This window comes from Peromyscus leucopus, chromosome 14 (assembly GCF_004664715.2).
Source record: "Peromyscus leucopus breed LL Stock chromosome 14, UCI_PerLeu_2.1, whole genome shotgun sequence".
In the NCBI taxonomy this organism is placed as follows: domain Eukaryota; kingdom Metazoa; phylum Chordata; class Mammalia; order Rodentia; family Cricetidae; genus Peromyscus; species Peromyscus leucopus.
In genome coordinates this window covers 78,509,430-78,531,112 of record NC_051075.1, presented here as the reverse complement: position 1 = coordinate 78,531,112, position 21,683 = coordinate 78,509,430, and the positions used below count along the sequence as shown (strand labels likewise).

The following is a 21,683-nucleotide window of genomic DNA, read 5'->3' as shown; positions in this document are numbered from 1 at the left end:
GTGCAGCATGTGAGCAGAAAGAGCACATTGTAATAAACCCCTCAAAGCACAGCACTGACTTGGCCACAGGTTGGCTGGGAGCTGATGTGTAAAGGTCACCTTTAAACTGCATTTCTCCAAGAAACCCACTCTCACACGGTCGTTTGCTTTAGTTAGCACGATGTTAACTAACTAGGGACGCCATTAGTCAGGGTAGCATTTTCTGCCTGGTAAGATCCTAATTGTATTCTGTCCTGTGGATGGGCCATATTTTGTTGTCCTCGATGGCTACATTGGCTGCTGTGATTAGAGATTCAGGGGACACTGAACTCAAAAGCTCCATTCGGGTCCCAGCTTCCAGTTCCTGTGGGTGGACAGTTGACCTTCTCTGACCTCTGGAGTTGCCAGGCCAGGTTCTAAGTGTTTTTTGTTCATCAATAGATTTCATCATAACCATAGGAATTAGGTACTGCCTAACCATCCCTTACCACAGACGAGCAAACTGAGGCACATTCAAATAGGCCTGCCATCTGTCAGTCAGTATGGAGCTGCCTTCTGCTAGACGGCTCCTCCAGGGTTACTCCATATTTGAAATGCAGCTTGATAGACTTAGATCAGACACAAGAAAGCCAGGAGTTCCCATGGGGAGATGGGAGGCACTGTCCTTCGTTCTGTCACAGGGTTGGGGACACCGATCAATTACTGTATTCAGTCGACTAAAGTATCATGGGCAACACAAAGGGCCAGCCCAGCTCGGGCCAGAGACTAATACCAGGTGGTCTATTACTGACTTTCTCTCTCTTCATTCCCTGGCTGGCTGAGAAAGTAGCTGGGGAAGCTCCCAGAAGGAGAAGCTGAAAGCAGAAGGAGTAGCTTTGTGGGGCAGAGTTCAGCAGGTACCAAAGCCAGGCGGAGGGATCAGGTAGGTGTGGGAAACCTGGCCAAGGGGAGAGGCTGCAGCAGCTAGAGTGGCTGGCCACCTTGCCGCACAGGCCACGCTGGCTGTGGAGCGGACTCTCTGGGAAGGAAGACGAAGGCATTCCAGGGTGTCTTCCTGTCCTCTGCTGTCTCTGGCTCCACTTCCCCTTCTGTGATGACTTGCATTTCCCACTGGCCCGACCTCGGCTGTCAGGACAACAGTTTCTTCCTCCTTGTACTTCTCAGGCCATCATCCGACCTAGGGCCTTGTCACTCTCTTGTTCCCTAGGGATACCCCATACATTCATGACACTGACCAGAGCTACTACCACATTTCTCGTGGACAGACGAGCAAACGTAAGTCTCAGAGAAGTGGGCACCAGGGCGGGGGTTACTGCTGCTAACTCTCTCCTCCCAGCCATCCCGGGAGAGGAAGTGACTTGCTCAGGACATCAGCTGCAAGGGACTGGGGTCTGCTGACATCCTCGGGATCATAGGGTGACCAAGACAGGCCAACCAAGGAGCCACCTTAATGACATGCCCTTCATCAAAGGCCGCTCACCAGTCAGCACCCCACCCCAATTCTGTTCAAAGCTGCTCACAGTTGCAGTGTCATCCCTGTCCCCCCCACCTCGCCCCCCCCCACCCCCGTCCCCTTCCCAGGTGGTCTTGGGAGAACAATGCAGAAGTGCAGAGCAGCCTCCTGAAAGCACAAGCCCTGCCTGTAGGCAAGGATGCTTCTTCCTTCCGAAGCCCAGCTATTTCGTAGAAGATTGGCCAGCCTTTCTCAACAGCTTCTCAGGCAGTGATGCAAGCAAAGTTTCCATCCCTTCAAGCCCTCCCTGCCATGGGCCCTTCTCTGAACCGGCCTGATTTACAGGAATCAGCCGTGGAGTGTGGTCCTCTCAATAACACAGGCTGGCCACAGGGCAGGAGCTCCCCGGGTAATCCCAGGCTTTACAAAGTTGGCCAGGGTGCTGCAAGTCTGTGGGTGCCTCATCCACCCCCTGCCTGATAGCCAGGAGCCCCCAGGGGACGGTGGTGTCAAGTAGGCTCAGGATTAGGGACAATCTGGGCCCCAGAGAGCTACATCACCTGCATCTGTGGCTTATTAGTGACCTTCAAGGATCCTGGGAATGGAGCTGGCTCCGCTCAGAGGGCTGGCAGTGTGCCTTAAAGGAGACATTGCCGAGAAGTAACCGCTGCTGCCTGAACCAGTTTCAAATGGGCCAAGCCCTCCTTAGCAACAGTCTCTGTGTGTTTTCCCTGTGGTCCTCACGGTTTTACACAGAAAGGCAGAGCCCAGAGTCACGCAACTAGGCAGGTCCATAAGTGGGATTCCTCCTCATGCTGTCCGCATCCGGAGGCCGGGTTCAACCACAGAGCGACTCCATGGGGAGCAGGCAGGCCGTATCATGGCACAAGTGAGCACCCCAAAAACAACAGCCCCCCCTTTCTTCTTTCCAGCATTCCAGTTTTGTTTTCTGGTGACTTCTATCCCTCAGAAAGCTTGGTTCCTCAATGCTTGATTTTTGGATCATCCTAGTCTCCAACTCAGTCACCCTAAGCAGAATTAGTTTCCTCAGCGATGACAGAAATGTCACCTCTCATGGATGATCCTTGGCTAAGCACCATTTTTGTAAGCCCCCTAATGAGAGTGACTTTTTGGGGGAGCGGGGGCAGGACGTCTTATCCCAGGCTGGCCAGCGCTCTCTCCCAAGAATGATCTACATGATACTCTTGACCATCACATGCCAGATTACAGGCATGTGCCACCACATCTGATTTATGGGGGTGTTGAGGATTGCATCCAGGGCTTTTTATCCAAGTGCTCTACCAACTGAGCTACATTCCCAACCCCGCTATTAGGCTTTTAAATCTTGTGTCTTTTACATAAATTTTAAATTTTGACCTAGGGGAATATGGTGCTAGCCATAACATTGCTAAAGCTAAAAATGAAAACACTGTGGACATGGTGACACCTGCCTTTATTCCCAGCACTTGGGAAGTAGAGACAGGCAGATCTCTGTGAGTAAAAGGTCAGCCTGCCCTACATACAGTTCCAGGTCATCTGGGCCTATATAGTGAGAGACTGTCCCCCAAAAACCAAAAGCAAATGAACATTAACAAATGTTTTGAGTGGTGAGTAGATGGCGGGTTTTTGCTTTGTTTTGTTTGTTTGTTTTTGCAATGTCTGGTCCAGGCTTCCTAGGTCCAGAAGTACGTAGGGATAAGTGGTCTGGGGTTGGAGTGGCGTCCACATTTCAGTTCCCTTCGTGGGTGGGACACAGAAGGCTGGGCTGAGGCTCCGGCTACTCTTACCCAGGGGTGCTTGCCTCCTACCCAGACACTTAGCCACTGCAAAGCAGGGGCTGCCCCTGGAGCACCGTGGACTCCGCTATCCGCACCTGCAGTCCATGTGTCTGGTCTCGGTGGCCAGGACCGCTCCTGCCCAGCCTCCGGCTCAGACTGACAATGTCACAAGGCAGGCCGGTCTTGGCCCTCCCCGTGACTGATGATGGATGGTGGGAGACTCTGGTGGCCTGCTGTAGTTCCCAAGGGGTTTTTGTTTTTGTGGTTTCTCTTCTGAGTGTGTGTGTGGTAGCAAAGGAAGGAAGTGAGAATGGGAATACAGTGTAGTGCTGCCTCCTGCCCCCGCCCCCCACGGCCTGGTCAGTGGTGAGAGGCTCTGCAGGAAACACCTCAAAGTCACTCAGGGTGTTCCCCCCATGAATGTGGCTTGCTGAGGTCTGGGGCCAGGAAGGAAGGAGCCAGGACCAGCAGGCAAGGAAGGAAGAGGGAGAGGCTGGGAAGGCACGAAGGTGACAGGCTGACTGCCACCTCCAGTACCCTCGAATCAGGACCTCTGCGGACAGCCTGACTTGTCCCTACGCTCCCTCCCTGCCAGCTACTCCATTCTATGGGACTGAACCTCAGAAAGGAAAGGGGCCATAGGTTCCAAGATGCAGAGGACAGGGCTGAGACAACTGGCCCACGAGCCCCAGCCTCGTGGCTGCTTCAGCATGGCACACTGAGCTCAGGGACAAGGCGAGAAACCATCACAGAAGGCCCTGTGAGAAATCAGCTGAGGAGAGAGAGAGAGAGGCCGCGAGGAGGGGGCCGGGCAGAGGCTGGGGACCAAGGGATAGCTGGCAGGTGCTGAGCTTGGAGACTGAGAGGCAAAGAAGGTGGTTCCAGGCTCCCCTGCTTGTGGGCAAAGCAAAGAGGCCAGGCAGAGGCTCCATCCTGTGGGACAGGCTGGCAGTGCTGACAAGGGCTAGCAGACCCCATGAACACACGCACGCACGCACGCACGCACGCACGCACGCACGCACTTGCCAGCCAATTAGTGAGTCCCAAAGTAGCTCTTAGAGACAGTTCGTGTCCTCTCAAGCCTGGCCTGGACAGCAGGGTGGTCAAGGAGACACCCTAAGGAGTCCCTCTGGGTCGTGGGGGTAGGAGGTTCCCAAACCACACCACTCTTAGGGTTGAGGAGCCACCAGCCAGAGCCAGCAGAGTCCTTCATTGTCCTCAGTCCCCTGACTTGTACCCTTGGCCTCTGACTACCTGTGACCTTAGGAAGGTGGCCCCAGGCCCACGTCACTGCCAGGCTCCTAGGAATACATGCCGATGCTCCTCGCACAGACATACTTCCGGCCAGGAAACCTGGATTTCCTGTTTCCAGGTCTAGGAACCCTGAGGAAGACAGTCTGGAGGCTCTAGGAAGGACGAGGCTCAAGTCCTTCTCATGCTGTGTGACGCTGCTTGGGCACTCCCTACAAATCTCTCTCTCCTAACAGACATGCCCACCCACCTCATGCTCTACTGAACACTCGAGGTCCCATTCCACTTCCACCCGGCCCCTGGCCCCATTGCCGCACTCGGGATCACCGTTCAACATTGTCTTGCATATTATGGTCATGGGGTCATAGGGAGGCCAGGGGCCTGGCTTTATGGCTAGTTCCTGTTCCACCCTCCTCAGCCAGCTCCATGCTAGCTCCTCTGGCTGGAAGGCACTGACAGCGTGCCCATTTCACAGCTGGAAACATTGAGGCACAGCCAGGTCCAGAGACTTGCCTACAGACTCATCTGGATGCTCAGCCCTGAGGCTCAGGACATCCAGGATGTGGCCCTGCTGGACCTGGTGAGGGGCCTGGGACTCACAAGTAGGGTGTGCGGGAGGTAGAGGGCTCCCTGGGGAGAACTTGTCTAAGCTAAGGTTTCTGTCACCTCTCAGAACCCTGTCTGCACTGCCAGCAGAACTCTGGTGGCCACCGTGGGACACACGTGGGACCAAGCAGGAACTTGGGACCGAGCAGGGACCCCTGGCCAGCGAATGGGCCATTTCCCCTTCCTCTCCGATAGAGGTTCCTCTCACACTCTGAACTCTAGGTTATGAGGTTTCAAGGCCACTTGCCCTCTCCAGGTCTCAGTTTCCCTACTAGCAGGAAGGACTGCTTATCAAGTGTCAACAATTCCCGGCCTTCACCTCTGGCTTTGGAGCCTGGGAACCTCAACAACTTCACTTCCTCATTCCTGCCCTGCCTACCCTTCTCCATGGAGGTCTGGATCTCCCCGGCTGGGCTGACCTGGCCCTGGCATCCAGCCCTGATACACACTGTGGTGGTGTTGGGTGGTGGTGGAGGTGGTGGTGGTGGTGGTGGTGGGTGGTGGTGGTGGTGGTGGTGATGGTGATGGTGGTGGTGGTGATGGTGGTGGTGGTGATGGTGGTGGTGATGGTGGTGGTGCTGGTGGTAGTGGTGGTGGTGGTGGTGGTGGTGGTGGGTGGTGTGGTGGTGGTGGTGGTGGTGGTGGTGGTGGTGGTGGGTGGTGGTGGTGGTGGTGGTGATGGTGGTAGTGGTGGTGGTGGTGGTGGTGGTGGGTGGTGGTGGTGGTGGTGGTGGTGGTGGTGGTGGTGGTGGGTGGTGGTGGTGGTGGTGGTGGTGGTGGTGGTGGTGGTGGTGGTGGTGGTGGTGGTGGTGGTGATGGTGGTGTGGTGGTGGTGGTGGTGGTGATGGTGGTGGTGGTGATGGTGGTGGTGGTCACAATGCCTCTGACACCTGCTCCTAGAAGGAACTATGAATTCTGGACATCCACCCCAGGGCTCCCAGCAGACTCAGACATGGATGGATGGCTCTGTGCTCCAGTCCCAGCACAGGGGGAGGAGGCTGATCGGCCCAGGCATTAATTACCCTCTGGCTACTTATATCCCAGGGAGAGGGGTCTGGGAGAGCAGGGAAAGATGTGCTGTCCACTCACCTCATGCTGCAGCGTTTTAGAACCCTGGTCTTCCACTTGAGGAAGGAAACTTCCCTGGGCTTTTGGGACCCCAGGCCACCTGCAGGTAGGTACCTGACCCCACACAAGCTAGTGTCAGAGTCAGGCTCAGAGCTGCAGGGGAGGCCTGCTGGGGAACAGTAGGGTAAGCCAACAGTCACAGCCCATGCCATCAGTTCCCTGCCAATCCTGGCTTGGCTCTCAGCCTCCCGGGAAATTGGAGCCATCAATGCAAATAAGCCCCCAGCCTGTCCCTCAGGCTATAAACAAATCTCAACAGGTGTACTGTCTCCTGGAACTGTATCCAAGGCTGAATGAACATGAATGACGACCTTCCCACCCATACACCACCACCACCACCCTACACGCACAGTAACCTAACAACTTTTATTGCTGGAAAGTCCCTCCTGCATGAAACCAGAATACCTCAAGCTGCAGAACCGGTGTTCACCAGGGCTCAGGCTACCCAGAATGGGGCAGAGTACTGGGCAAGACCGGCGTGGTATCTGAGGTTAATGGACCCAGGGTCCTTCCTGGTGAAGGGCTGGCTTTGTTTTGTTGCTTTTTAAATGTATTTGTTTTTACTTTATGTACGGGTGTTTTGCCCACATGTGTGTCTGTGCACCATACACATGAATGCTCACAGAGGCCAGGAGAATGCATTGGGTCCTCTGGAACTGGAGTCACAAATGATTGCTTATTGTCGTGTGGGGGCTGGGAACCCAACCAGGGTCTTCCAGAGAGGGAGCAAGCGCTCTTCAGCTCTGAGCCATCTCTCCAGCCCCTGAAGACCTGGATCTGCAGCTACAGGGAGGGGCTTTTCCAGCTTAGGACTTGCATGAGTCATCCAATTCATCAGTCGTCAGCAAAGGTCCCGCAGACCTACCAGCTGGGTCCTCCCGCATCACCCTCCCAACCAGCTTAGTTTGCCCAACCGTAGGCACTATTTTAATTCATATTTATTTTTAGAATACTCCTCTCCTCACTATAGTGGGGATATGCTGGACGGTTAGAAAGGGAAGCCCTCCCTGGCCTGAAGTCCTCCAAGGAGCATCAGCCACCCCAAAAGACTCCCCCACAAATGCCTGGAATGCCTCCACTCTTGGCTCCCCCTGACTGAGCAGCCAAGCACTGAGATCAAAAATTCCATGCTCCGGGCTTCACAGATGGGGGTAGGGCCAGAGTGACTCACTGGGCTCCCAACTTGGGGTCAGTCACAGGGAGGGTGACAGGCCCTGCACCTACCAGGCTCCTGCCTGGCAGTCAGCCAGTCAGCCCTAGATGCAGGTGATGAGCACATCCACAGAGGTGGGCACTTCGATCTCTTCAAAGAGTACACGGCGCGGGGAGGGCCTGACCTCGGGCGCTGCCCTCATCAAGTCTTGGGTATATTGCAACAGGCTCTGGTTCCTACGGCGGCCGAGTCTACGCAGCGCCAGAATGGCCAGTATATGGTCACGCCTGTGGAGACATGGGGGTCCTTACTGCAGAGCGCCCCGCCCCCAGGGAGGACAGGAACCCAGGCTTGGGAGGAAGTATGATTCACCCAGCATTCCTGGAGCTGGGTCAGAGAGGCTGAAAGGCTGGGACCATCCCAGGCCGGGAGGGGATGAGGGCTCTAAACGGAAACGGGATTGTGGACCTGTGCACAGCAACTGAACCTAGAAGCGCACAGGCATGAGACCGGGGAGGGAGCAAGCACGCAGTCGAAAGAAGCCTTGCTCAGAGGCAACACAAGGAATCTGACCTAGGGGAGGTTCCAGGAACTGGCAGAACACTAGGGAGGTGGAGGCCAGGTTGCAGGCTGCGGAATGTCCTCGCAGTATGCGAGACAAAGCAGCGGCAGGGACGGGGGATGGGGAGGCTGGAGGGGGGCGGCGAGTGGGGGAGATGCAGGTACAAAGGGGCCCCCTGAGACACTGCCTCCCCCCTGGTTCCCCACAGCCGTCCAGGGCCGCCCTTGGAGCCAGGAAGGGAGGGCCGGACCCGGGCTGGGGAACCTCTAAGGGGCGGTAGGGAAACTGCACACTTAGAAAGGCTTGCAAAACCTGGCAGAGCAAAGCGGCTGCTCGTAGCCAGGAGCCAGGGAAGGGGCTGGACTCGGGGTTTTCAGCGGCCTTTCCATCCCGGAATCTCCGAGAGCATTGGAGGGAGTCGAACCCCGGGATTTCCACGGGGTCCGATGACTCAGTACCCCGCACAGCCCCGGGTCTGAGCCTCCTTTCTGTCGAGGCCTCAGAGGGATTCTAGAGAGGGTTTACACCCGGGGGGTGGGTGCCACGTTGTCCACGGGTGATGGAGAACGCCTGGGAGAGGTGGTGTTCGCCTACGCTCCCGGTGACCCTCCATCATGCACATGCGCTCACGGTCCATAGAGGTTCGCTCTGGGGCTTAGGCTCAGTTCTCTCCTCCCCCTGTTCCTTGCCTGCACTCATAGCTGAAGGCGGGAGTGCCAGGTCCCAGTGACCCCTGGCTCTCGGTCAGAAGCTAGTGGGGGAGGAGAGTCTGCAAACCTGATGTCTGGGTAGCTTCGTATAAGCGTCTCCAGGTGCCGCCGGATGTCATCTTTGTAGGTCTCGCCCAGGATCTCAGCCACGCACAGGATGGCTTGGTCCAGCCACGTGGCTTCAGAGCCCTGGGGAGACAGGGAGATGTGTGCTGCGGTCCACCTCCCCATGGAGTTCCTTACGTACAATCCTTCCTTTAGTGCCCTGATGCACCCATCCCATGTATCTGCCGCCGGGGGGGGGGGGGGGGCTTGCTCGGGGGTGGGGGTGGGGAGGAAACAAAGGGGACATCGGCAATGATTCCATAGAGATGTCTTCTTGTCTACACAGATGGGAAATCCGAGCCCTGACCAGGGAAGTGCTGTCTGGAACCTGTCACCAGGAGGAGACCAGCAGCCCAGATAAGGGGTTTGGGCATGGCTCAAAGGGTTCCCGTCCGAGTGGGGAAAGACCTCCCACAGATCTTGCCCATCATAACCCTTATCCCTTGACCTTTATCCACAACTGTATGCAAATATAACGTAAAGTGACACCGCCACCCGGGTCTGTCCCTCTTGAGTCCAGCGCCGTGCCCCCCACCCCATGGAGTCTGGAGAACGAGTGTAAGCTCTCTTCTCCACTACCCGCTCCTGCACCTGCCCTGGGGGCTCCTTACAAGATGAGAAGAAATGAGAATAGGAAGTGCCTGACCGGCCAGAGACCAAGCACTGCTTGCCATTCAGATACTGCTCCTACCAAGCCCTTGAAGGTGCTGCTGATGGCCTGGGCATCCAGGCCCATCTTATGGGAGCCGTTCACACGATCCAGGCCACTGAACCTCTCACGGGGCCTCAGCACCTGCCCGAGGTAATCGCGGACCACAAAACGGTGCACCTCCTGCAGAGTCTCCTGGGAGAGTGAGGGTAGGGTGGGTCATCAGGATCAAAGGCATGGGCCCTGCACACCCATGCCAGCCTCCCCCCACCACTTCCTGGTACCTGTGCCAGCGGTGGGGTCACATGCTCAAGGTGATGAGCGAAGTCCACCACCTTGTCCATGAGGGGACGCAGGGTGTCCTGTGTGAGCCAGCTCTTGGTGTACAGCACCTTGAACAGCGGCTGGGAACAGAGGGACATGGGAGTAAGCTCTGTTCATCATTCCTAATCCCCTTCACTGCTGGTTCTCTTGTGCCATCCTCTTTTCTAGGCACAAATTTTATCACTGGGCCTTTCCCAGAATGCCTTCTCCAATGGGCATGGTTTGGGTTTTGTGGCTTGTCAGGCCCTGCTTAGGGTGTGTGCTGAATATACCTTGACTTGCCGGTCAATGCGGGGAGCTCTAGGCCTTTTTTCTTGGCCCACTATCCCAGAGCCTGGGGGTTCGTCACCAACAGGAAGGGGTTGTGGTGAGATGGATGGTGTTTCCCAACTGCCCTTGCTCAGCTGGGAGCTCATTTAGGGCAAATGAGTGCCAGGAGTCAGGCATGGAACTTTAGGGAACGGATGGGCACCGCTGGGCATGGGACGTGTCCAATCACCTGCATGTCTTGCTGCACAATCTGGAGCAAGTGCTTCTGGAAGCTGTTGGTGGCAGCCACTAGGGGTTTCTCCAGTTCCTTTATGGTTCCTGGGAACCTGGCCAGAAGGCTGGTTCTGTGGAGGGGCCAAGACAAGTAATCAGCTGGGCAAGGGGAAGCAGGCTGGAGAATAAGACCCACGGAGGACAGCCCTACAGATGGGGCACTGCACTAATTCCATTCATATACCAGGGGTTCTCAACCTTCCTAACGCTGTGACCCTTTAATATAGTTCCTTATGCTGTGGTGACCACAACCATGAAATTATTTTCATTCCTTCTTCATAACTGTACTTTTGCTACTGTTATGAATTGTAATGTAAATATCCGATATGCAAGACATCTGATATGAGACTTCTGTGAAAGAGTTGTTGGACCTCCCCCCCCACCAGGGGTCTCGACCCACAGGTTGAGAACCGCTGGTTTAGACTGTGCTGTGAAGGGCAGTCCCTGGAGGGGTGCATAGTCACAGCCATGGGAGCAGAACTGAATGAGAGGACAACGTTAAAGCTGTGAGAGCCCAGCATAAATCCTTTCAGCAGAACACCAGCCCAGCTCCGTGGCATAGGTCCCATAGGGCAGCTTTTGAGACAGTGCTCCATGCCTCTTGGTGGTGGGACATTGTAGCTTAGCCATGCCTGGCACAAGCTCTCCACTGAGCTTCCTTCATCACTGCCTCTGAGGACGACAATATCCAGTGTCACTGTTGAGAAAACCGAGGACCAGGCTATATGCAGTCCACAGCGCTGCCTATCAAGAGGTGGAGAAGGCTTCCTGGGGCTGAGAGGTCCCCGGCCTCCCCACTCCCCACCCCTCATTGCTGAAGTGGAGCCCAGCACAGTTAGGCAAGAGAGTGCTGGGGAACGGAGCATCAGTGTGGCCACTCTTTGGACACAGGCAGGCCCGGTTTAAGCTCTACGTGCATGGCTTACTGGCTGCACCAGTATCCAGCTGCCCGTCTGTATCTGGGTACCCTGGTCTTGGGGAAGTCACCCAGGTGGATGAAGCAGGCACATGTCTGGTGTATCACAAGTGCTCATAAAGAGCTCATATGAATTGAGTCCCCACGGCCGGAGGAAGCAGGCTCTGGCTTTGTTAGAAGAGGACAGAGGCATAGAGATGAAATGACCGTCCGGGGCACACAGCCACAATGGGCACCTCTGGAATCCCAAACCACAAGGTGGCTCAGGTTACATGCCTTCTGTTAATGACTGCATTCCCCAGACTAGCCTATCTGTAGGGAAGAGGGCACCCGGTATGATTGGAGGTCAGGGCACGGTAACAGTCTGTGCCAAACAGAGTGGGCCTTGCCTCCTGAGGGTAGAGGCGCCCGAGATTGTCCAAGGTGGGATTAAGGGAGGGAGCTTCTCCGAGGAGGAGGTAAACTCAGAAAAAAAAAAAAAAAATGAACGGAATGGGATGCAGGAAATAAACGGGGAGCCGGGCGATCTACTCAGCCTCTGGTCAGCCTTGAAGCCACACATTCGTTCCAGGGCCCTAGCTTTTCTGAACATGTTAGAGCCAGGGTGAAGACAGGACGATCTGGGAAGGCCTTGGGGAAACCCACAAGAATCCACACTCAGGAGCTACTACCCTCCCCTTCCCCCGCCACCCCTCCTGCCCCGGCCGCCACTGCTTCGGATCTCTTTTCGTGACCTCGCGCCCCTCCTGCTGGCAGTACTCGGCAACGCCCTGGAGCTGGGGCGACCTACCTCATCTCCACGCAGGCGTTAATATAGGCGCCCAGGTAGCACTCGCTCACTGCCTTTGATGCCAGAAAAGCTTTTTCAAACCTGGGGACGGGAAAGGATCATTCCTCTGACCTCGGGTCTCCACCCGCTTGGGCCCTCACCAGTGGACCCCGCCCACTCCTGACCGGGTCACCTCCCACCCTTCCGGGGCTGAGAATGCCACCCGCACCTGGGCACAAAGAGGCAGAGCGCGCGCGCGCAGATCTGCAGGGTGGTGGCCTCCAGCTCCGAGGAGATAGCGCCGGCTGCCTTCACGTGCTCAGCCACGAGCTGTCAGGGACGCCACACCACACGCTGAGCGCAGTTGAGGCTCGCACCCAGCCCACCCCTCTCTCCCTGCAGTTTTCAGTTGCCACAGAGTGAGGGTCACCTCCCCACTCCCAGAGTCCACCGGCAGAGCTGAGAGCTGTAACCTAGACTGACCATGTGCTTCAAGGGCATAGGTTCCCCTCTCATTATAACTTAGCTCCAAGAGACCACGACCACGTGCCTGAGGCCAGAACACAAGCCCCCCTCCTCAGCCCACTCCCGTGCGCACCATGTGCACGTCGATGGACAGGGACGCATGGTAGAGGCCCTGCAGCACTTCCAAGTCCTCGCCGGCTTCCCAGCGACTCTGCTCCAGTAGCAAGATGCTGTCAAAACAGCTTGTGATCTTTGTCTGTGGGGTTAGGAGTGGGCTGCGGTGAGAAGCCTTCCAGGAGGAAGGTAAGGGCGCCCCCTGCCTTCCAAACCCCATTTTGCACCTTTAGGGACTAGCGTCATTGGACCCCAGCCACAGTCCAGGCCTACAGGTACCTCCAGCACCATCCCAAGCCTCCTTTCTGCAGGACCCAGCCTCTGGAGCCCGGAGGGAGCCTCCCCAGCCTCACCTCTAGGAAGCTAGTGTAGTCACTTTCCAGGCGGGCCCACAGAGCAGGCTCTAGGAGTGGGGGCAGCGGTTCGGTGGGCAGTGCCAAGTCTGGAGCACCCAGGAAGTCAGGACTGAAAAGCAAGGTGGGATGGGAGAGTTGTTGAGGACCTGGACAGGGCTCTGATGCTCTACCAGCTGCCTCCTCTCCCTAACCAGGCTCAAAGTCTAAAGTTATCACTAGGGCCCTGAACTCCGATTCTGTTGACACATTCCATTCCTCTACCCTCCAGAGGTCTATGCCATCACTTCCCTTCCCGGAAACTTCTGACGGCTGGCTTGGACTTCCTGGCACTCAAGCATCCAGCTGGGCCTGCTCAGAGTGCTTAAGGAGCTGGTCGGATGGACCTCTGCCAGACTGCCTCAATGTTGACCTCTACCCTCATGGTTAGCCTACATTCAAGACTGAGCTCTAACCAACACCCCCCCTCGCCGCCGCGCCCCCGCCCCATCACCATCTAACCCAAATCAGGGTGCCCCAGAATAATGGCCACGGCAATGTAAAGAGGCCGGGATTCTGACAGCCTTTTCCATCATGTATTCTTCTCCCTTTGGCCTGGGGCAAAGCTGGGACCCATTCATCTGGGGAACTAAAGCACCCTTGTTACAGCACCCACCAAGGATGGAAGCCCCCAGCAGGCTGCATTCTGCATGTGAATGCTCATCCAGAGGGAAAGCAGGCTGAACCCACTCTGAATGGTGCTCTGCCTGGAAAGCTGCCCTTTTCCAACGCAGCCACCTATGGACTAGCATTGCTCTTGGGGCTCCTGGCTCTGGTGGGAAGTGCACATGAGAGATTTTCTAGCTTTGGGAAGCTGTAGATGCGTGGTCCCTTAGGAAAACCTGGGATGGGAGCACACAGCCTAGCACAAAAGAAAGAATGACAAAATCCCCATCTTCCTGGCGCCCTGTGGTCTTTGCCAGAGAAGGATTGGGGAAGAAAGGTGCCCTGTGCTCTTGTGGTCGTTTCTCACGGTCTCCTGGCGGGTGGTGGTACCCGCTCCTGCCTTAAGTACTGTATCTTAGGCCTCACCTGCCATACACATTGGCGGCCCAGTCTAACAGCACATAGAGCTGCTCACAGCCGCGGGCGTCTCGCGCCAGCTCCTGCAGACGCTGGGCCACTGCGTTGTGGAAGGCACGCAAGTAGGTCTCCCACACTGGAAAGTCAGTGGCTTCGTAAGCAGGCTGCATCTCTAATCGCACCCTCTGCAGGTCGCGGCGAACCACTCCACCGAGCTCAGCCAGAAGCTGGGCTAGGTCGGAAGCGCCCTCCGCAGCCCCTGGGGGGACTTTGATGCCTGCCTGCTGCACGCGCTCCTGAGCGCTGCGCCGCACCGCGTCCTCCCAGTGCTGACGCCAGTGGCGGGGCGTACTCAAAAAGTCACCCTCGGCTTGGGAGGCCTGATGGGCCTCCTCTTCCAAGTGCACCACCTGGGCCAGTTCTGCTAGAGCGTCTCGATCCACGCCTTCGGAACCCAGCGCCTCGCGCACAATGGCTCCGATCTCCGCCGCCATTCCGTCGTAATGTAGGCAAAGGTCCATAGCGCGCCGCGCATAGGCCGTGGGGTCCTGCGCAAAGGTGCGTGAGGTTTTGTCTGCTACCAGCTGCGTCTCTAGGTACCGCAACTGTTCGAAGGCCTTCACTAGTTGCCGCTCAGTGATGAGGTCTGTCACGGATTTGCTTTCTGAAAGCGCAGGTAAGAAAGGGGTCAATGAGAGGGACCAACCCAGTGCCCTGGTACCAACTTAGACAGCTAGGTTGCGCTCCGAGCCTTGGGCTGGGCTGCCTGGCCACTGCTCAGATGTTCTGTGCGCAATTGAACTGCTCCACCTGCCTGAAGTACTTGCTTAGACTCGCGTTAGAAGGAACAGAATCAGGGCCCCAATCCTGACTGAAAACAACAATTTGGGTCAGCTCCTGGCTGCGCGGTTATATGGGAGCCAGGACCTTCTATCTTGCGCAGCCCCCCGCCCCCCATCTTCACTTCCATCTCTGCTGAGCTTGTCCTTGGTGACCTTATGTGTGGCTGTAATTGCAGGTCTAATAGGTTCAGAGCTCAGCTGGGTGTGTCCTCCCCTAATGTCCAGAGTCAGCCTTTCTGCTGCCCTGCTCTCTGCCCGCACCGCACCGCGTTCGAGTTCTCTACTGCTAGATCCCTTCTTGAGAGTCCAAGTGCAATTTATGCTTCCCTGAGCCGGCTCCCTAGCTGCCCTTCCAGGTAACAGTGGCCCCCATGAACCTCTGTGACCCTGTGGTCTGAGAGGATCGATGCCTAATACTTAGGATGAGTTTGCTCAAGGGGCCAAGCAGTGAAAGGCCATGAAGATCTGGGTTCAGATCCCACTTCTCTTCTAGTTATCTGTAAGACACCAAGCAAGTCACTTAGCTGAGCCTGTTTTTTTCTATTTGCCCAGTGGGTGTATTGGCCTTCCCTTGCTAGAAACTGGAAGAATTTGTGCAGAAGGCAGGCAGGATTTGGGTGAGTTAGGCTTCAAGGAAAGTGTGTCGGGATACAGCTCCTGTCCTCTCCACCCTCAGTTTCCTCACAGTGTCGGATGAGACCCTACCTGTCTGGGGTTCCAGATCCTCAGGATGGGTCCCAGTGGATGCCTGCCGACTGACACCATCTGTGACCTTGGAAGGCTTCTCTGTCACAGCAGTGACTTGAGGGTGCCCAGAGGTTAGGCCTTCATCCAGGGCCCGTCTCAAGGACCGGAACAGGAAGCGGGAACTTCGCCTGAACAGGCCAGGGTCCTCCTTGGGTTTGTGAGTGGAAGCTCCCAGGCTGTTCCGGAAGAAGGTCCGCTTCAGGGTGCTCAGGCTGGGTTTCACCGTGTCCCCATGGTGCATGCTTGGCTCTTTCATACTGTTGGATTTCCGGGTGCCCTGTGGCTTCCTAGGCTCCTTAGGGCTTTGGATTTCTGGCCCAGGGGTCACTGTTCCTGGCAATGGCATCTTGGCTGCAGGGAAGCTGGGGATGAGAAGGCAGCTCAAGAGGCCTGGAGGGTGCCAGCCCAGGGAGCAGACACAGAACCCTGGGTAAGCTCTCCGGGGCTCGGCAGGACCCAGGAGTGCAGGAAGGCTTGATTTCTTCTATGGAAATGGAAGTGTCCGCCAGCTACTGGGCTGGCCGGAGCCTTCTGCCTGTCATAGTGCAGCTGGATGCACTGCTATGATACAAACAGCTACTGGCAGCAGAATGCCTCCCTGGTGCCTCCCCAGGAGGCTCTCTCCCAGGTGTCCACCTTTCCCTGAGCCTGAGTAATTACCGTCGAATTAGAAGGAGTGTTGAGCATGCATATTCCGGGAACCAGCCCAACCCACAACCCACAAGGGCAGGGTCCAGTACCCACATCCCAAACTTCTAGGACTTCAGAGTCTAAGGCCAAAACCTCTCCCCATCCCTTCCTCCCACAGTCCCCCTTTATCCCCTCCGGAGACCTGGACTCACCTCTTTCAGCACAAAAGGCAGGATCACTTCGGCTCAAACAGGAGCCTCCTTAAGAAGCATTCCCTTCCTAGACTCTGTGGAACTGGAGGAGGGTACAATGATGCCCTAGGGCTCTAGCCTCCCGGCACCCAGCCACTTATCTTCACCGCACAGCCTGGAGGGAAGGTTGTGGGAGGGGCTTCAGGTCTATATTTAACTTGGAGCTGAGGAATCCCAATATATATCCTACCTGCTGCTCTTCCCCCTCTTGCCAGCCCCCCACCCCAGCCTTGACCACACTGAGCATGGTAGTGGTCTCAGGAGCAGGGGAGACATACACTGCTCAGGCCTCTGGCAGACACCACCACCATATTCCCGTCCAGCCGGCAAAGCCTGACTATTTGCTTTTCTGACCGTATGTTTAGCTAGGAGTGGGGGAGAAGAGACAGTCTTCCTGGCCACTGGAACCTCCTGCCCGACACATTGTGCAAGCCAGACATGGGTGGGGGATGGTGTTGGGCCAGCAAGCTCTCCTATGCCTTTGGAGAAACTGAACCAAAAGAAGGGCTGGACTGGGCTGGGGGAAAAAAAAAATGGCCCCGTGGTTAAGAGCATTAGTTGCTCTTACAAAGGACCCAGGTTCAATTCCCAGCACCCATACAGTGGCTCACAACCATCTGTAATTCCAGTTCCAGGGCAACCAATATGCTCTTCTGACTTCCAAGGGCACCAGGCATGCACATGGTACACAAACATACACTCAAGCAAAACACACACACACAGAACATAAAGCAAATAAATCAATCTTTTAAATAAATTAAATACATAAAGGAAGGAAGGAAGAAAAGAAAAGGAAAGAAAAGAAGAAAGGCTAGACCGAGCAGAAGCATAATCCCCAGCTCTCTTCAGGGCTCCCCACCATACCAGGACAAATCCAAGAAGGAGCTAGGGTCAGACCCCTGGGTGAGTCAGGAAGGAACTGCCCTTCCCTGGGACTTAAGGTATGCTGGACAGGGGCCAGCCCCTAGGCTCTAGGCCTCCAGCAAGGTATCTGTCAGAGTCAGCTGAGGCCTACAGCTGGAGCTCCAGAGGCCACCAGGAGCTTCAAGGAAGCCCAGGGGAGGAGGGAGGCCCAAGTGATTGGTTGGGGCCTTATCAGCCCCACCCTGGTCACAGGTCATTATCCTGCCCTGGCACCCAGTTCAGTGATCCTGCTCCACACAGACCTGACCCATACATGGCAATCTCTGGCCTCCTTCCTCTAAGGGACCCTTCAGTGCCTAGTGTGGGAGATGCCATCTGCCACTGTTGTATTCTCCTGCTCCCTGATACAGGGGTGCTGGGAAAGGACAGGGTAGGTCCTGCCTTGGCTGGGGAGAGTTGACCCTTGTTTACTAAGCACCCACTGTGTGTTCAGCCCAGTGCTGACACAGATCTGAGCCCCACAACAACAAAGTTGGGGAGTTTGATCTGCCCCATTTGAGGAACCCCAGGCTCAGAGAGGGGCCGGGTCTAGCCTCAAGCCACTCAGCCTGGCCCAACCCTCTAGAAGGTGGGGACAAAGGGTGGTTGGTGTGGCAGTCCTCACAAGGGAATCTGGGGACAGCTTCTGGATAAGCAGGGACACCTGGACACGTGAATTTCATGGCAGGTCACAAGGAATCTTTGGTCTCTCTCAGGCTGCTCAGCTACCCTCATATCAAGCCAAACCTGCACTACAGGGCCGTCAAGGCCACCAAGCTGGGGTGGCGGTGGCTACAGCCATGACACTTTTGACTGCAGCTCTCCCCGGCTCCCCAAACCATTCGTGACCTCCCCCAATCCAAATGGGTCACTCCCTTGTTTTAAAATCTTCTGTGACTCCCTAGTACCTTCAAGTCATCCCAAGTCCCACAGCTGGGCATTCGTGTGTCCCCCACCCCCTACCCCTGTTCTGGACTGATCGTTCTTTGCCTTACTCCTGGTCTACATGTTACTCACGTTAGCCCGAGGGACCCCCTCTATCCTGCTGAATGTGCAGTTTTGGGTCCCCCACCGCCCCACCCCACCCCCTCAAGCTGTGTTCCCTCCTGATCACCCTCCCTCTTTGGTCTCCAAGTCAGACCTGGCTTCCAGGACTCAGCAAGTCCCCTACCTCCAAGGAATCCTCAGCTTTGTGCCATCTGCTCAGGGCCCCTCAGGACTGTTCCTACTGTGATAGAGCTTCTTCCAGACTTAAGAGTCTGTCTCTTTCATCCCAGAGCACAATTCGGAAGTGTGAGTGGGTGTCCCACTGGGCCGGCCTGTGGACTCCACCCCCATGCCTTCTCTGTGTTGGCCACAGGGCCCATCCCTGGCTCTCTGTCTCCTGTCCCCATTGCGGGTCACTCTTAAGCGACAGTCACAACAGCGTGGCCAGGGGCAGGGGCAGGGGAAATCACCGAGGGCCACCCCAACCATGACCATAAGGTTAGGGCTAGACTCCCCAGTTTCCCAGACTTCTCACTTTTGCAAACCTTCCCTCTTGTACCAGCCCCCACTCTCTCAGTTTCCCTCCAGGACAACCACACCCTTCCTCCCTACCTGTGAGGGCTGGGCTGTCCCCTGTCCATCAAAACCCCAGGAACAACCACTGCAGGCCGCTGTGATGCTTTTGCCTCTAAATGTTCCCCTTCCTGAAAAGATGGAACAGGACAAGAATATACAGTTTCAATCCTCAGCGTTCACCTGCAAGATCTAGTTAAGCCAACAAGACAAGGAAAACCAATAAGAGCTGCAAAAGTCAGAGAGGAACAGTTCAGATTGCGATTGTAATTGTTTATATCTGTCTGTTTAAAAATCCCAAGGTGGTTATTATGGGATAACAAAAGAGTTTGGTAAATTTCATATGTTGATTTTGCAAACACAACCAGTCTTATATGCCAGCCAAACCTATTTTTTAAAAGACACCCCTGGGTTGCCACCACCCCCAGGAGTACAGACTTCTTAACTTTGCACGCAAGGCCCTTTCTAAGGGCTGTCATGGGTTACCCGTCACTCTTGCCCCTCTGTCCGCTCAGAATCATTACTCCTCCATGTTTTTGTGTGAGCTGCCCTTGCCTCCAGCAGTGACCTGAGCTCTTCCAGCTGCCAGCTTCTCAGGGCTCTTCCTCTGAGAAGCCTTCCCTCATCAGCCGTCCCAGCACACAGCATAACCTAGATAGTTATGTGGTCTGAGATGTCTCTGCCATTTAACCAAGAGTCCCGGGGAGCACAGAATGAGCCTGGCTCCGACCCATGAAGGGCCGATAAATGTCGGATGCCCGAGGACAATGAAGGGGCTCTGACCTGATTGTGAACCTGTGGTACATCCACACTTAGATGGGTTTCAGCTTTGCACATCTTTATGCTGGCCTGAGTGCCTCCGTGTGTGTGTGTGTGTGTGTGTGTGTGTGTGTGTGTGTGTGTGTGTGTGTGTGATTATTCTGTAATATGTGTGTGTCTCCCATGTCTGTGTGCTTATCTGCATGCCTCCTGTGTCTCTCTCCTTTCTGCAAACGCATGCGGCTGTCTACATATTTGGATGCATGCGGATCTTTTGTGACTGAGCTGGCTGGCACTGCAGCTCAACTGGCCTGGGCTTGGAACCCAGGCCTTTGACCAGAATGGCCACTCACAGAGCCAGGGGAGTCTCCACCCACTGTCCCAAGCACTCTCTACCCTCCTGCCCCACCTGACTGGGTCATACCTGGTATGGGAGCAGACAACCGTGCCCAGGCAGCAGAGGTCCTGCGGAAGGCGGCCACGCAGGAGCCTGAGACCGGATCCAGGCAGGAGGCCTCCAGAACAGCCCAATTGATTACCAACAGCTGGGACTTCCCAGCCACAGGACCGCCCAGGCCCCCTCTCTCCTCAGACCCCATGCTTTCGCTTTCAGAGAAGTTCCGCCCCTTTCATTCCAGAGAGCTACTCCAACCTTTGATATGTCGAAGCCTGGAGCTAGTCAGAGCCCGATCCAGAGCTCAACCTGCAGGGACTGGGAAGGGAGGTGAGGGAGAGCCTTAAGGGAAGCGGAGGAGGTAGAGATTAGTGGAGGAGAGGTCAGGGAGGTGGAGGTTAGTGGAGGATGGCCCCCTGTCACAGCAGTGGGCTGTTGGGGACCACTGAGGTACTGACAGTCAGAGGCACACTAGATGGGGAGAGGGAGGGGGGCCCTCTAGTGCCCAAAGCCCGGAAACACTCCTCTCTCCAGGGAAGGAAGGGCTCCAGCTCCAGGCCAGTCTCGGGAGTTCACGTTAGTGTCACCTATGCTTGCCAGAGCTGAGAGGCAGAGGGCAGATAGGAAGACTTGTCGGGGGAGTTTCCGGTCATGCCCGGAGGAACAGGTATGAGCCATATACTGTCCAGAGAACTTCAAGGGCCGGAAAAAGGGGGCCCTAGGCACCCAGGGGTCACACTCAGGAGTGAGAAGCGGCCTTCTAGACAGAGGCAGTGCAGCAGCCACCGCGTCAGGGAGTGGCCACTGTGAAGACTTTGGAACTCAGGGGAAATCCAAGGACACATTCAGGCCTGTCCCATCCTGCGCTGGATGTAGTGTGGATGCTCCAGAGTTACAGTACTGGGTGGTGAGAACACAGCACCACACAGTTTATATTATCTCCGTTTGGGGCCTGAGGGTTGAGCTCTTGATTCTTCTGAGGCTTTTCTTCCTGGTCCGCTGGTTACCTTTTTTTTTTTTAAACCCGGAGACAGGGTCTCACTATACATCCCTCAATGGCCCAAAGCTCACTGTGTAGACAAGGCTGGCTTTGAATTCACAGAAATGGAATAAAGGCAGGAGCCATCACAGCTGGCCCTTCCTGGCTTCATGTGTTCTTTCTTTGGTGTGTGTCTGTCCAGTTTTCTCTTTACATTGCCTGGGAGGCCACCCTAATAACTTTATTCTCTTCTCTCTTTCCTTTTTTGTTTTTGTTTGTTTGTTTGTTTTTGTTTTTGTTGTTTGTTTTTTGTGTTTTGAGACAGGGTTTCTCTGTGTAGCCCTGGCTGTCCTGGTACTTGCTCTATAGTCCAGGCTAACCTCAAACTCAGAGATCCATCTGCCTCTGCCTCCTGAGTGCTGGGATTAAAGGATTGGCTTTTTGTTTGTTTGTTTTTGTTTTTGTTTTGAATCAGAATCTTATATTATATAGCCCAGACTATGTAGCTTAAAATGACCTTGAAATTTTTATCCTCCAGCCTCCACCTTCCAGGGCTGGGATTACCTGTGTGAGCCACCTCAGTGCTGGGGATCCAACCCAGGGCTATACGAATGCTAGGTAAGCTCTCTCTCTCTACCTGAGACAGGATAGAAGGATGGGGAAATTGTGGAGACACGAGAAATAAAGGCGCTCCGGAC

At 55.6% G+C, this 21,683-nt stretch overlaps 1 protein-coding gene across 4 annotated transcripts; it reads right to left on the bottom strand.

The window, feature by feature from the left end:
• Nucleotides 1-7,117: 7,117 nt before the first annotated feature.
• Exoc3l4 (exocyst complex component 3 like 4) lies at nucleotides 7,118-20,500 on the bottom strand. 4 transcript variants are annotated; one of them, XM_037210866.1, is made up of 14 exons: nucleotides 20,037-20,500; nucleotides 18,893-18,984; nucleotides 16,352-16,433; nucleotides 15,468-15,860; nucleotides 13,930-14,584; nucleotides 12,859-12,970; nucleotides 12,525-12,647; nucleotides 12,156-12,256; nucleotides 11,948-12,028; nucleotides 10,198-10,312; nucleotides 9,659-9,778; nucleotides 9,417-9,569; nucleotides 8,688-8,809; nucleotides 7,118-7,635 (listed from the first exon to the last, which is right to left on the bottom strand). In XM_037210866.1, exons 4-14 carry the CDS (start codon nucleotides 15,853-15,855, stop codon nucleotides 7,452-7,454), a joined length of 2,154 nt encoding a protein of 717 aa, XP_037066761.1. In that variant the 5' UTR covers nucleotides 15,856-15,860; nucleotides 16,352-16,433; nucleotides 18,893-18,984; nucleotides 20,037-20,500; the 3' UTR covers nucleotides 7,118-7,451. The 4 variants fall into 4 exon arrangements, with proteins under 4 accessions (XP_037066761.1, XP_028739598.1, XP_037066759.1 ...); XM_028883765.2 differs by having other exon boundaries at nucleotides 15,468-15,871; nucleotides 16,352-16,505; nucleotides 20,037-20,499; XM_037210864.1 differs by having other exon boundaries at nucleotides 15,468-15,871; nucleotides 20,037-20,499.
• Nucleotides 20,501-21,683: the final 1,183 nt, after the last annotated feature.